Source organism: Natrix helvetica, assembly GCF_964273705.1.
Source record: "Natrix helvetica genome assembly, chromosome: 2".
In the NCBI taxonomy this organism is placed as follows: Eukaryota; Metazoa; Chordata; class Lepidosauria; order Squamata; family Natricidae; genus Natrix; species Natrix helvetica.
Window position 1 is genome coordinate 200,762,292 of NC_138552.1, and position 14,804 is coordinate 200,777,095.

Consider the following 14,804-nt stretch of genomic DNA (forward strand, 5'->3'; position numbering starts at 1 on the left):
ACCTCGGCCACCCAAATGGGTGAAGAGCGCCGCAAAAGGCGGCCGCCGCGAGTTTTACAGCTGGGAACAAGTTCAAGTCCGAAAGGCGGAGGAAGCAATTGAGTTTCTCATTTCCCAGCTATTCTTCACTGGTGGCTTCCGGGCTGGTTCCTCTCCCCCCCCCTCGCCTGTGTCGTTCCAACCCAGTCTGGTTGAGCCAAACGGGTCGGTAGGCTAACCTCCCGGGCAAAGAAAGGCGAATTTCACACACATACACACCCATCCAGTCCAACCGTTACCTTTGCAAAGTCTTGTTGGGCTCCCCCTCTTCCCTTGTAGGCTGGATGCCAGCCCGCGTTGCCGCGCGAACGGACTTGCTGGGGACCAGGCCGACCGGGAGGAAGGCGGGAAAGCGGGGCCAGAAGAGGATGGAGGCGGTCTGGGGAAAGAGGAGACGACGAGGCATGCACACAAGATTCCCCACCCCCACCCCCGGGGGACGGAGGATGAGCTTCTCGGATTCCGCTCACCCCTCCCAATCGGCTGGTCTTGGGCGCCGGACCTGCCCAGTTCCGCCTGCCGGCCGCTCACTTCAACAAGTCCTTGGCTTCCGTGGAGAGGCGGGCCAGGCCGGCCGTGGGGGTGGGCAGGGAGGCCAGATGCGGGGGCGGGGGCACCTGGCAGATGCTGCAGGGGCAAGGCAGGCCGGCCCAGTGTTGGAAGCCGCCGCCGCCGCCTCCGCCGCCTCCGGTGAGCTGAAGGGCGGGCGGGGCGGGCGGCGTCTTGAGCAAGGAATGGGGCGGCCGGAGTGCGCCGAGGCCGGGCAGGGAAGCGCTGCTGGGAGGCGCCAGGGCGGCGCCCAGGATGGGGTGGACGGCGCCGGCGGCGTGGGCCGGGTGGCCGGCGGCGTGGGCCACAGTCCCGCAGTGGAAGGCCGCATGGTGGCCGCCGTAAATCTCTCCCACCAGCCTCTTCATCTCTTCCAACGAGCTGGTGAGCATCAGGATGTAGTTGCGGGCCAGGAGGAGCGTGGCGATCTTGGAGAGCTTCCGCACCGACGGGCCGTGGGCGTAGGGCATCACCTCGCGGAGCCCGTCCATGGCCAGGTTGAGGTCGTGCATGCGCTTCCGCTCCCGCCCGTTGATCTTCAGCCGCAGCTGCTGGAGGTCCTGCTCCGAGAGCTGCTTCTTGATCTTGTACTTGCTGCTCTCGCCTGCCGAGCCTTTGGCGCCGCTTCTGGAGAGGCTTTCGCCGGAGCCCTTCTGCCCCACTTCGTTCTGGGTGGAAGACACCGAGTGGTGGTGGTGGTGGTGGTGGTGGTGGTGGTCCCTCAGGTACATCTCTTCCATGTCCGGAGAGGAAGCTCGGCTGGAGACGGAGCTGGAGTCAGAATTCATGGTCTGGGCTGGGGAGGAGGCAGGTGGGACGAGAGAGGCTTCCCTGCTCGGGGAAGAAGGAGAGCCACCCAAGGCAGCCGCGGCAGTGCACTTCGCGCCTCTGCCCAGGAAAGAGGAGTCCGAAAAGGGGGCCGGCCGGCCGAGGATGCTGCAGACCTCCCTCTCCCTCTCCCTCTCCGGGAGACCCGACCGACGGCCGGACGCGCCTGGGCTTGATCTAAGCTCGCCACCGAAGGCGAGGGGCTTTTATAGGGTCGGGAGACAAAAGGAGTCCTCCTGTGGCGGAGGGGCTCCTTGCGATGACGCGCCGTTCTTTGGGGCGGTGCTCCTCGGATTTATCCAGGACCCCCATTCGCGGGCATTGTGGGGCCGCCCGGGTCCCCTCCGCCGCCTGCCCCGCGGGGACTCCCCGAAGCCCCGCCCCGGCCGAGATTGACAGTCAAAGCTTTATCCGCTGCCTTGCTTCCCCGACGCCGCCGGGAGATGCTTTGATGTCCACTCCTCGGGCGAACTGGACCGTCTGGGTTTTGGAAAGGGAATCCGGGAGGCCGAAGCCTCCTTGGGCAGAAAGGCGTCGCGTCCCCCCCACCCCAAAGGAACGGGGTTCAGCTTCGCCAAGCTCAACCCCGCCAGCTCTATTCGGACAATTCTGCTGGTCTGACCACTGGCCGAAGCTGCTGGAGGCTTCCATCTGGCTTGCTGTCCTCGGCAACTTCGCTTCGGAGAAAACACCGCTGAGTTGTAGAAGACCCGCTGCTTAGGACTCGCAAGCAGAGACTTGGGTTGGCAAAATTCCCCTCCACTCCTTGGGCATCCCAGAAAGATCCTGAGAAATTTTGGGGAGTCCGTTTCCACCTCCCAAACCCCAGCTAGATTTGCTGAAAGGTAAACGGTTGCTGCTATCAATGATGCGAGACTGGTCCATTCCCTCCCCCCCCCCGCCCCTCTTTTATCTCACTAAGTAGCCTTGAAAATTCTTAGGGATTGAAGCCCTTGTCTCGATTCGCTCCGGTCGGAGTAGCCCAAGCGCTTTTCCGTTGAACCGAACGAAGTTGCCTCCAGGGATTTTCAAGGCAGGCAGGCTTCAGAGCAATTATTTGTAGCAGATTGCCGGTTTTAAAAAATAATAATAATAACAGGGTTGTTTGGGTTGACAGTATCAGAAGGTAGGCCGTTTTTTTTTTTTTTTTTGAATAACTCTTTTTTCGCAGAAATTTTCTTTCCCCCCATCTCCCATGTTCTACCGCTAAATTTAACCAGCTTTTTCCAAAGCCTCTTTTTAACCATATGCTACGCGGGCCCCTCCCTTGCATATCGGGAAGCGATAAATAAAGGCGTGAACTGGCCGTGTGGGAGGAGAGGAAAAGACAGCAGCTGCATTTACCGAAGTTGGTTTTCTTTTCTTTTTTTAAGCGTTTCTGGGTGGAATACTTTTTTAAAGTAGCCAGGTTACTCCAATTCCGTTGGAAAATTTCTATGTGGGAATTTCTTTGCATCTTTCTTGATCTACGCTCTGTCCTTTTTTAAAAAAAAAACTGTCTCTGAACAGGAGCGGATAATCCCAGTTCTTTCTAGTTAGGACGTTAAGCGAAACCTTGGCAGTTCCATATTTAAAGCTAGTGCGATCAGTGGATTCCGGCAGAATGACTTCGGCCACGTTCGCAGGCTCACTTATTTGGAAGTAAGTTTGTACCCTATGACTATCATTCAGTGATTCGTGACGAATGTATCTTTTCTTTTATGTCACACAGAGAGCATATGCACCAAAGACAAATTCCTTGTGTGTCCAATCACACTTGGCCAATAAAGAATTCTGTTCTATTCTAATCATTTGATCTCGTGTTACTGATGTTTGGAGCGACGCGTTGAGGACTGCGCAGTTCCGTGAGTCGAGGTGTGCACGCCTTAATGACTCAGTGGTAACACGCTGCTGACTGAGGACCGATTCGTTTCCAAATAAATGGGTTTTCGGATCAGTGAACAAGCGTGAGAAAAACAGTTGGAGAGCGAATGTTTCAGCGTCCTCTCCCTCGCTTGTTTCCTAAATGGCCGGTGGCAAAATAGTGTCTTCCATTGGGTGAAATGCGAATCAATTATATAAAAAGGGAGTTCTCTTTGGACAAGATTATATATATACAGATGCATGAGCGCCTTGATCAAGCGGGGGGGAGGGGGGCTCACTTCGTCAAAGGCGGCAATATTTTACCCGCTTTAGCGATTTCGCCTCTTTTGCCTAAAACTTGATACTGCCGTTTAAAAACACAAAAGAGTCATCCCGGTTCTAAACGCTTTTCCTTGAAAGTTAATCCGAGTTGTTTACATCCAAACTCTTGGTCTACTATCGGGAAGTGCCTACCGAACCCCTTGTTTAACCATCCGACTTTGACTTTCCACTAAATAAGATGTAAAGTTGAACTGGAGCACTAAAACTTCTTCCAGATAAACTCGGTTACTCTTTCAACTTAGTCCTATGCAGGTTTATTTTTTTAAAAAACACCCTCTGGGTGAATTCGAATTAGGTTTAACAAACTAGGTTAAATCCTACCTTGTGATAAATCTGACCATCAAGTTAAAGCCATAATGTGTGTGTGTGTGTGTGTGTGTGTGTGTGTGAGGTGGGGGGAGAAATCTAATAAAATGCTGTGTTTTTAGCAGGTTCTATGAACACAGTCAATGTTTTTGATGGTGCATTGCTACCCACGGAGGATGCGCAGAATCACAGATTGAAGGTATAGTCATGGGAGTTATGCAGGACTTTTAGGCTTTATCCCAGCAATGTCCCCAAGCAACCGCTGGGGAGAAGACAAGGCAATCCAGAGAGTAGCGGGGTGACTCGGTCTGAGGCTCTGCTCTCAGGACGTGATCACACAAAACTGCTTAACTAGACCAGTTAAGGAGTTAGCAGGCTGAACTTGCAAGGTGTTAACCCCAAGGAGGTTTTCCCAGATGGTGCACGTAGTGAAAGGCAGGCCATTCAGTTAATTTATATTGGCTAAACCAATACTTAAACTCGGCAATCAGACTAGAAGCGTTCTATGAAGGTCAGGATTCTTCATCTGAGTCGGATGGGCCAGGGGCAGTGAAGGTGCCTGTAGTAGAGCTTTGCTTGAGAAAAGGAGGGTCTCAGATATTCTATTATCTTGCAGATAGTTTTAGGAGTGGAAACTTAGCACCCAGCCCGGATATATTTGCCAAGCACCTGCAAAGATCTTTCTCGAGCGCTTCTGTCTGGACTTCATTTCAGCTGCACTCTTATGTCTGGGATTCTGGGAACTCACGAATTTGGGGTGAATTTGGGGTGAACTGAGGGAAAAGAAGAGCGCAGGAAAGATGCCCCTTAGTTTAGAGCGCAGCACGTTGAACGCACAGGGGCTCGGCAGATTGAACAGACTTGCGCACTGAGACCTTAGATGTCTCCTAGTGGTTGCAAGGTTGCTGAAGCCAGGAAGAAGGTGCTAATGAATGCCACTTTCCGAAAACAGCAAAATACACACAGGCTCACCCTCTATTCGAGCTGGACTTCCGGTCATCTCCATGCTGCGGGTTTGGTGCCAACAATACGAAGGGGCTGCTTGGCCATTGTCTCTAGCCTAGAATTCCCTGGTGGTCCCCCATCCAGTTTAAACAGGCCAGACTTCGATTAGGTTCTCTGACCACATAACTTCTTAGCAACCATCCCATTTCCCGGACAACCCAGTTGCACTGAGACATCAGGGGAATTGTCCCGGCAGGACAATTAAAAGTCATATTTTTTTGGGGGGGGGGGGAGGATGGTGGAAATATTTTATCAGGTTGTAAAAAAGATCGGAGAAGTTAGTTCGATTTGGGGAATAACGAACCCGATCGACCTGCGAATTGCAAACCAGGATTTTGGTGCTGGTAGTAGGGCAGAGAGAGAGAGAGAGAGAGAGAGAGATGGGAGGGAACCGCGCCTAGATCTTACTCGGAGTCAAAAGAGCTTGCTATTTAGGAGAGTCACGAAGGGAGGGGGAGGGAAGACCTGGAGCCCATCGACAAGGACCGAGCTTGTAATGGAGGCTTAGAATTCCTAGCGACGGCGATCCTAAGCGTTTGGAAGAAGCTGGTTCTGGAGCGAGTTGGTTCAACGGCCGAACATGCAGGGGTTCGGCGTTTTGCAGACTACCGCCGTTCCCCGAGGCCAGAAGATACTTGGCTTAGAGTCAATTTCTAGGCAAGCGGCTTTTTGGGGTTCTTAATTCCCCATCCCTGCTTCCTCTCTATTTACCTGCAAGGTGTTCGACAGCCCCTAAGCGTGCGTGACCAGCAGTCTCCGTGCCCCGAGTTTGCCTTAACTTAAACCGAAAGATTCCCCCCTCCCCTAGTTTAAAATGAAGGGAATAAAGTCGGTCCTTAATTTGGTTCAGGACTTGGACCGCTGGAAGAAGGAAACGGGAGGGGATAACTTACCCCAGATGGGAGGCTTGGCCCCGTTGCCCAGCGGAACAATTGCTTTTCTTTCTTTTTTCTTCTGGTTAGAGAAATCAGGCTCTTTCTAGCGAGCTGGCTAAAACAAAATCAGGCTGGGAGGGGAAGATGGGGGGGGGAGAGAGAGATAGGTAACTGTCTCTTCCTCTTCAAGCTATTTTAGTGGAAGAATTTGGGATTAAGTCTTCAGGATGAGCCCCTGAGCTCCGGCTTCAGCCTGAGCAACTATTAGTATTCCAATAAGTCATTGAACAAACTAGTGAGGTGCCCTAACAGGAGCATTGGTGGACTACATTGTAGCAATTTTGTCTTCCCTTTGTGATATACGCACATTCTCCTCTCCATCCATTTACACCGAAACCAACCCAAAATGACTTACTAGAATTCAAGATAGATTCAAAATCTTGGAAGAGATTTACCATAGTAGGTACTGATGAAAATATTCTTTTTCCCTGTATGCATTCCAAAGCCAAAATCCCCTATGCTCCCACTATGAATGAATTAAAAATGGCAGGGTAGAGTGATGCAATGGGAGCAGGTGGGCTTCTGGGTTTCAATAGACCCTCTTTGGCTGCCCCGGGTTTAGGATTGCACTATGCAAGGCACCCTTGTCTTCCCCTCGTCCTCTGTTTCTACACTCCACTTCATTGTCTTCTTCATTTAAGATTGGCACAATTATAATTTGCCATTTTTTCTCCATTTCGCTTGGTTTCCCGAGTTTCTTTCTTGCACATCTGCCTCCTCCCTTTTTGTGATACCAACTTTTTTCTGGGTTTCTAAAAAAAGGGAAGGTTTCACAATTTTTATTTGGTGAAAAAGAGAGGGTGTTTTCCACCACTGTAACAGTATTCTGATGTAATTTTACCTTAAGATGCAGCTATCCAACCTTTCCCCACTGAACTGTCCAGAGATAACTGTCCCTGTTGCTTATTTGCCAGTTTCCCTATTTTTGTCAGTTTCAATTACTTTCTATGAAGGGAAAAGAGTGATTTCGCCCAAAGTTGCTCCATTTCAGACTCTAGGACTGGCTGGTTGCACAATCAGGGTGGTTTTTTTCTCCCTTCTGTTTGGACCTATCTCTGCTCTGATTTTTCTCCCTTCTTTATTTCTTGTTACTTTAAAGCCCAAGGTGGCATTTCTCAAGGGGAACAAATAGCCTAAAAAGGATAGACAAATTTATCCTGCTGTGTCACCCAGATGAATAGAAGGAAGTTGCTGAAGGAAGTGCAGTGAAGCCAGGGGGGAAAAAACCCACCAACCTCCAACTAGTTAATGTGCTTGTAATGCTTGGCATGTTCACAAATTAGGGCATGCCATTTGGCTGTGGCTTGAAACAGAGGCAATAAAGGCAGGATCAAGATTGACAGTGAGAACAGCAAATTGGATGCTGGCATTGTTTTGTGACTGGATGGAGAGTGCTTGACTTCAGTAATGAAGAAGGGCTTTTGATTAAAGCAAGAGAGAGGGAGGGAGGGAGAGAGCGAGAGCTGAGTGAGCAGATGTATATTCTCTTAAAGGTACCCAGATTGTAGCTCTGTATTCTGCCAGTCTAAACCTATGAAGCACCAGGGTTTTGTTGTTGTTGTAGAAAAGGGCTGTTTATATTTCACACCAGAAGATCCAAAGGAGCAGCTTGAAGACCTATCCCAGGCTCTGGTCATCCTCTGATGGGACCAGCCTTCCATTCTCCTTGCGGAAAGTGGAGGGGAGGCTTATCTGTTTGCCCTCTCTCATCTTCCCAAGACTGAGTGAAGCTCTGCACCACTGCCTGCTAAATAAGCAACCCTGCTGAGGGTTTTCACGTAAACCTACTTTACCCCGAAAACTAGCTACCACACCCCTAAGGCTTAAGCCTACTTAAGGGTGCAGAAATCTCGGGGGAAGGCTGTGTGTGTGTGTGTGTGTGTGTATGAGAGAGAGAGAGAGAGAGAGAGAGAGAGAGAGAGAGAGAGAGAGAGAGAGAGAGAGAGAGAGAGAGAAGAGAGAAAGAGAGAAAGAAAGAGAGAGAGAGAGAGAGAGATGGTCAAGTTGATTTGAAGGAACCTCTCGGACCCTATCCAAAAAACAACAACAACCAGGAGTTAGGCTGAGGTTAAAATAATTTCCTTAACCCAAAATCCAAATGAGTGAACTTTAAAACTCTGACCCTCCAGGCGGTAGATCGTTTTGCAGCAGCCCTCCCTCCAACAAACCTCAACAGATCGCCCGAAAAGAAATCAGCAGGCCAGAGTGGAGAGGCAGGCACGCCTTTTGGCGCTGCTGCCTCACCTCGCTTAAGGACAATTTCTTTATTGCCTTTTCGGGACCAGGAAAAAGTAAGAAACCGGAGAGAGTGAAAGGGAAAGCCTTGTTGCGTCAGTAAGACCTATTGATCTCAATGGGATTGGTCCCCTTGTCGGTCCGATCCCAAGAGAAAAACAAATGCCCGGGATCTCTCCTCTGCGCCCTCTTTTCTCCTGCAGAAAGCCAGCAATTCTTCACACGCACCCTCCCCGATCTTGGGCTGCTTGGCGCGACGCCTTCGACGCCTTACTTTCCTCCCGCGTTTCCAGTGTCGCCAAAATAGGCGGGACAAGTGCCCCGCGTCTTTCGATCCGGCCATTGGCGCCTGCTTTGCAACTGGGTGCGAGCGTTTTAATGGAGGGGGGGGGGGGAGAGGTAAAAAAAAAAGAAAGAAAGTGGGATTCATTTTAGAATAAAGTACTGCGGGCTACTCCTGCTGACTGCCGGCTGCCAGCAATTTGACAGTTCGAATCTCACCAGGCTCAAGGTTGACTTCGCCTTCCATCCTTCCGAGGTGGGTAAAATGAGGACCCAAATTGTTGAGGGCAATAGGCTGACTCTATAAAACCGCTTAGGCTGCAAAAGCACCCTGAAGCGGTATATAAGTGTAAGTGCTATTGTCATTGCTTTTGTCACGGGTCCCACCAATCCAGCCGTCCAAAAGCAGAGTTCCAGCAACCTGCCCCGGAGAAAGTGCTCCCACCGCAGACTGTGTCGCTCCAATTCCTGCCCTAAAGGGAGCGTTTGGCTCTGCCCGCGCAGCTCATTCTTGGCGGTGGGTTTTCTCGGTCCAAAGATTGTCCATAGTAGAGGGTGTGTGTGTGAGAGAGAGGGTGGGAGGGAGGGAGGGAGGAAGAGAGAGAGAGAGAGAGAGAGAGAGAGAGAGAGAGAGAGAGAGAATGAATGGGTCCCGCATGGATTGGTTCGAGTTGATCGCGAACCAGAACTAATCGTGCCAGTCAGTGATGGCACTGTTCGTGGAGATCGGCGACTGGCCTTGCAGAAGGAGCTCTGGTTTCCAAGGGGGAACCAGCTCCGTTTTTCTCCAGGCTTCGGGGCCCAGCGAGGGACACAAACACACACCCAAGCCCTCCCGCCCGCTCGGCGTGCAGCCTTCCCCGCTGTTTACCAAGACCAGCGCGCTTGGTCTGGATCCTGGGGCTTGTGGGAAGGGACCGTTTGCAGTAGAGAGCGCCCTCCCAATCGGGAATCGTCCTGAAGGGACTTTACCATAGGCGGGATCGCTTCTTCTTCCTCTTCTTCATTTATTTTATTTTTATTTTATTTATTTGTCCAGCATATTTATATAAGGCAATAGGTAAAAGTATAGATTTTGAATACATGAAAAGGATACGAATAAAAAGGGACATTAGTACAGGGGCGGTAGGAACGTTGGTACGCTTATGCACCAACTACTATTACTTCCTCCTCTTCCTCCTCCTCCTCCTCTTCATCTTCCTCCTTCTCCTCCTCCTTTTAAAAGTTGGGACGAGCCCCTTAAATCGGGCCTTTCGACTTCCGGGAACAAAACGGGGCCAGAGGGGCTCTCTCGCGGCATCCTTATAACTCTTTGGTCGGTGGCCTGCCAGCATAAGGCCTACAGGGGCCGGTACCGACCAAGACTTGCCTCGCAGGGCTTCCAGCGTTGCCCCCTGAAGCAAGCGAGGGAACCTGGCTGGAAAGGGACTTGCATTTCCCACCTGCGGTGCCGCTCCTGGGACGCCTCTCCTCCCCGCTTACCTGCGGGTAAGATGCGCCTGAGGCGAGGTGGAGGAGAACTGGGAAGGAAGCCGAACCGACCGCCCTGCCCTCGGCGCTAAATCTCGCTGTTGTATCCGGTGTAAACCTAAAACTAGGCTGAGAGATGCAGTTTTAGACCAGCTGATTTAAGTTTCCCGTGAGGGAAAAATGGAGGCAACAGAGGTGGTGTTTTTTAAAAGAAAACTTTTAGAGAAAATCAGTTGCTGATTCTATGGGATACAAAGAAAGAGAAGGAGATTTTGGAATCAAATGCAATAGATTATATGAACAATGAATAGCAGAACCACAGAATAATTTAGGCCTTATTGAATAATGCTAAGCATGAAGTTTGATATGATATAAAGTTTTGGATGGCAATGTATAACAGGCTGTCTGTCCATTGGAGATTTTGTATTCAAACGCACACACACACACAATAAATATATGTATATACATACACACACTCTATTCCTCCCCCTAAATATGTGTGTGTATACACACACACACACACACACACACACACAAACCTCAATGAAATCATATGGTCCAGGTACAATTAAGCACTTTATTTCTTATTGTGAAATCAGCAGGGGTAATACAAAAATCTCTGTATGAATTTGATTGATATGTGAAATACAACTGAGGTGTGATCATGTCTCATAGGTTTATGTACAAACCTGTAAATTGTAATGTGAATGAGGAACCATCTACTACTATATGTCTTGTTAATGTTTGTGCCCTTTGGTCTAGACTCTAGAAAATGCTAATTCTAGTTTTAGTTGGTTTTCTGGATGCCTAAAATATATGAACTCTTAAGGAATAATAAAGCCTCTTGTCTATATTTTCAAACCATTTAACAATGAGAAGACATTGTTAAATGGTTGTTGAAGGAAATGAAAGAGAAAAGTCACATTTTAGATGAATTTTCACAGCTAAAATCATAATATGAAATAGTATCATATACAGTAATTCTATGTACACATACAAGTAAAGTCCCTGTTCAGTTGGACTTACTCTCAAGAAAATGTAAATAGAAGTGAGCAGCCTTAAACTACAGACATTTTCCTAATGGAATGCTTTTCATTAATATTAGTTGGCTTGGCAGCCATTTATAAGACATATGATTTGTTGAATCAGTAAATGCCATTTATTTATTTATTTATTTATTATTAAAAGAGTTTTGTACAAACAATTTTCCCCCCTTTTCACCCCCCCGCCATACAATATAAATCTCGTACAAATGCTATACCCCCCCAACCCCCCCACAAAAATTCACTTTCAAATATTATACCAAATACTTTACCCCCTCCTCTCCCCCCATCTTAAAGTAGATTATTCATAACCCCTCTCCTCCCAACAAACACAATATAAATTTCTCTTAGATTAATAATAACACATTGATCGCATTTTCTAAGCTAATTTAACATCTATAACTCTTAATATAAATTTCTCCTAGCATAACAATGTTTCATTAATCCCATCTTCTAATTTATTCATACATATATATTACCCCACCCTCCACCCTAACCCTCCCCCACCTCCCACACAAACCCACCCCCCTGACTTCCGCTGTATACCACTCTAACAATTCCAAACATCCCATATACTATTTACTCTGATCATCTATCGGTCTAAACATTCTTACCTAAAGGCTACATAATAACTCCTAGTCTGGTATTTGTTGTGTATATAATCAATCCATTTTGCCCATTCCTGTGTGTAATCCTCCTGTTTCTGAGCTTTTAAGAAAGCTGAAATTTTTGCCATTTCAGCGAACCCCTCCACCTTCTGAATCCATTGATCAATTGTCGGTAAAAAAAATCTTTTTTCCAATGTTGCGCAATCAACAACCTAGCTGCTGTGACCATATACAAGGCCAATTTTGTTTCCCCTTTGGTAAAATCCTTAGCTATACCCAATAAAAACATTTGCGGAGTGAATTGTATTCTTTTCTTAAATACATTCTGCATAACCCACCATATTTTTATCCAAAAAGCTTTAACCTTGTTACAAGTCCACCATACATGAAAAAAGGTAGCATCTAGACACCCGCATCTCCAACATTTTGGTTGAACATTTGGGTACATGCATGATAATTTTTTAGGATCTAAATACCATCTGTAAAACATTTTATAAAAATTCTCCCTTAAATTCTGTGACTGTGTAAATTTAACATTCTGAACCCATATTTTTTCCCACGTTTCCAACATAACCACTTGACCAAAATTCTGAGCCCATTTAATCATACAATCCTTAACCAATTCACTTTCTGAGTCTCTTTCTAACAATACATTATATATTCTTTTAACTTGTTTTGGACCAGTCTCTTTTATCTGCTTAATCAGTTCCACTTCTTTATCCATAAAACCGACCCTGCGATCTTCTTCCCATCTCTTCCGAAGCTGTATGTAATGTAACCAATTTAAAGTAATTCCTTCTTCCAACAGCTGTTCCAAAGTTTTTAACTTCCATTCGCCCCCATCAGCAATAAGCACATCTTTATATAAACAACCCCCGAGTGACTTAATATTCATAATCCCCATGGTGTCTGCAAGATCCAACCAAAGCGGTATTTTATAATCCCAATTGGGCCGGTGCTTCTTCCATATTCTCATCAAGGCACTTCGGAGAACATGGTTGTTAAACACTTTATCCACCCTGTCTTCATAAAAAAGATATGCATGCCATCCCAGAACAAGATCATGGCCTTCTATATTCAGCAATTCCATTTTTGTTTTCCCAAACCAATCTGCTACATGCGTTAATACCGCAGCTTCATAATATAATCGAAGGTTTGGGAGTCTGAGGCCGCCTCTTTCACGTGTATCTTGCATAATCTTCATCTTTACTCTTGGTTTTTTCTCCTTCCAAACAAATTTATTTAATGTTGTTTGCCAATTTAACAAGGTTTTATCTGACTTAAGCACCGGAATCATCTGGAATAGAAAGATAAATCTAGGTAGAATGTTCATTTTAATTGCTGAGATCCTTCCAAGCAAAGACAATTGTAACTTTTTCCACGCTTCAAGATCTTTCTGTATCTTTTGCCACAACACTTCATAGTTATTTGAGAAAAGTTTTGTGTTTGATTCTGAAATTTGTATTCCTAAATATTTAACTTTAGAAACTATTTCAAAACCTGCTAAACTTACAAGTCTCTTTCTTTGAGTCTCTGTCATGTTTTTAACCATCATTTTCGTTTTGTTTTGATTTAGTCTAAACCCAGACACCATGCCAAATTCTATTATGATATTTTTCATCTGGATTATTGATTTCAAAGGATGTGAAAGGGTAACAACCAGATCATCGGCGAATGCTCTAGTTCTGTATTCCTTTTGCCTGATAGCTATGCCATCTAAGGATTTTGAGTCCCGAATTGCGTTCAACAAGACTTCCAAAGTTAAAATAAATAACAATGGGGATAATGGGCAACCTTGTCTTGTGCCTTTTTGTATCTCGAAAGTTGTTGACAAATTTCCATTAATAATAAGTTGTGCATTTTGTTGCTGATAAATTGCTCCAATCGCCTGCCGCAATCGTGGTCCCATATCCATCTTTTCCAAAGTCTTGGTTAGAAAGTTCCAATTCACCCGATCGAAGGCCTTCTCTGCATCCAAGAAAACCAGCACTGCAGAGATCTGCTTATTCTTATCAAGATAGTCAATTAAATCTATGAGTTGCCTTACATTCTCCTTCATATGTCTGCCTTCAATAAATCCTGCTTGATCATGATGAATAATCTCTTGAATAACCGGCATCAATCTGTTGGCTAGTACCTTAGCAAATATTTTATAATCTGTGTTCAGAAGAGATATCGGCCTATAATCCTCTGGTTTCTTAGGGCCCTCTTTATCTTTAGGTATCAGTGAGATAAAAGCCGCTTTCCATGAGGGAGGTATTTTACCTCCTTGTTGTATATTACAAAATAGTTGTGTAAGATATTCAATCATTTCCAGTTGTAAAGTTTTATTATACATTGCAGTCAAACCATCAGTCCCTGGAGCCTTAGCTAATTTAAGTTGATTTATAACTAAAGTGATCTCATCAGCGGTTATAAGACGTTCCAAATTTGCCTTTTGAAGCACAGAAATTTTGGCAACCCTTTTTCCTTCCAAAAAATCATCTATTAACTTGTTCTGTATATTATCCTGTACATATAGCTTAGTATAATAGTCCACAAATGATTTTTTAATCAACTCTTGTTGATATACCATCTTCCCTCGAAACTCAATTTTATCAATAATTCTGTCATTCATATTCCTTCTCAAAGTATATGCTAACCATCTACCAGGTTTATTAGCGTTGGCAAAGGTGTTATGTTTAGCAAATTATAAATTAGTTGCTGTTTGTTCTGCTATAAGCATCTGAAATTGATCTTTCAACAGCTTTAGCGCCATCTGGAGCGCCTGGTCATTCGGGTTTATTATAAGCAACTGTTCCTTGCGTTTTATTTCATCTTCCAATTCCATTCTCCTTTTCTGTCTAATTTGTTTATGTTTAAAGTTCATATGTATCAGGACCCCACGCATATAAGCTTTACTTGCATCCCAAACTATTTCAATGGGAGTGCCCTTATTCATGTTAAAACTGAAAAATTCCTTCATGTGTTTTTTAAGTTCATCAACATTTTTTTCATATCTAAATAAATTTTCATTTACTCTCCAAGACCTTCTTGGCCTCATCCCTAATTCAATTTGTAACCAGACCGGACTATGATCGCTAAGTGTCCTGGCGAAAATCTTGGATTTCTTGGCTTTAGGAAGTAGATCCGGTGTTAACAAAAAGAAATCAATCATTGAAAAGGATTTATGTCTATCTGAGTAGAAAGAAAAGTCCATCTCATTTAGATGTTGCGTCCTCCAAACATCTTTTAATTTCAAATCGTCTTGTAAATCAAAAAAAGCCTTTGGTAATTTGGTAGTGAATTTCGTCTTTGTACTCTTATCTATCTTTGGAGAA

The 14,804-nt window shown here is 46.1% G+C and overlaps 1 protein-coding gene across 1 annotated transcript; it reads right to left on the minus strand.

The window, feature by feature from the left end:
• Positions 1–566: 566 nt before the first annotated feature.
• Positions 567–1,376, minus strand: OLIG3 (oligodendrocyte transcription factor 3; the record flags this gene model as incomplete). The annotated part of the gene is made up of 1 exon (XM_081940014.1): positions 567–1,376. One exon carries the CDS (start codon positions 1,374–1,376, stop codon positions 567–569), a length of 810 nt encoding a protein of 269 aa, XP_081796140.1.
• Positions 1,377–14,804: the final 13,428 nt, after the last annotated feature.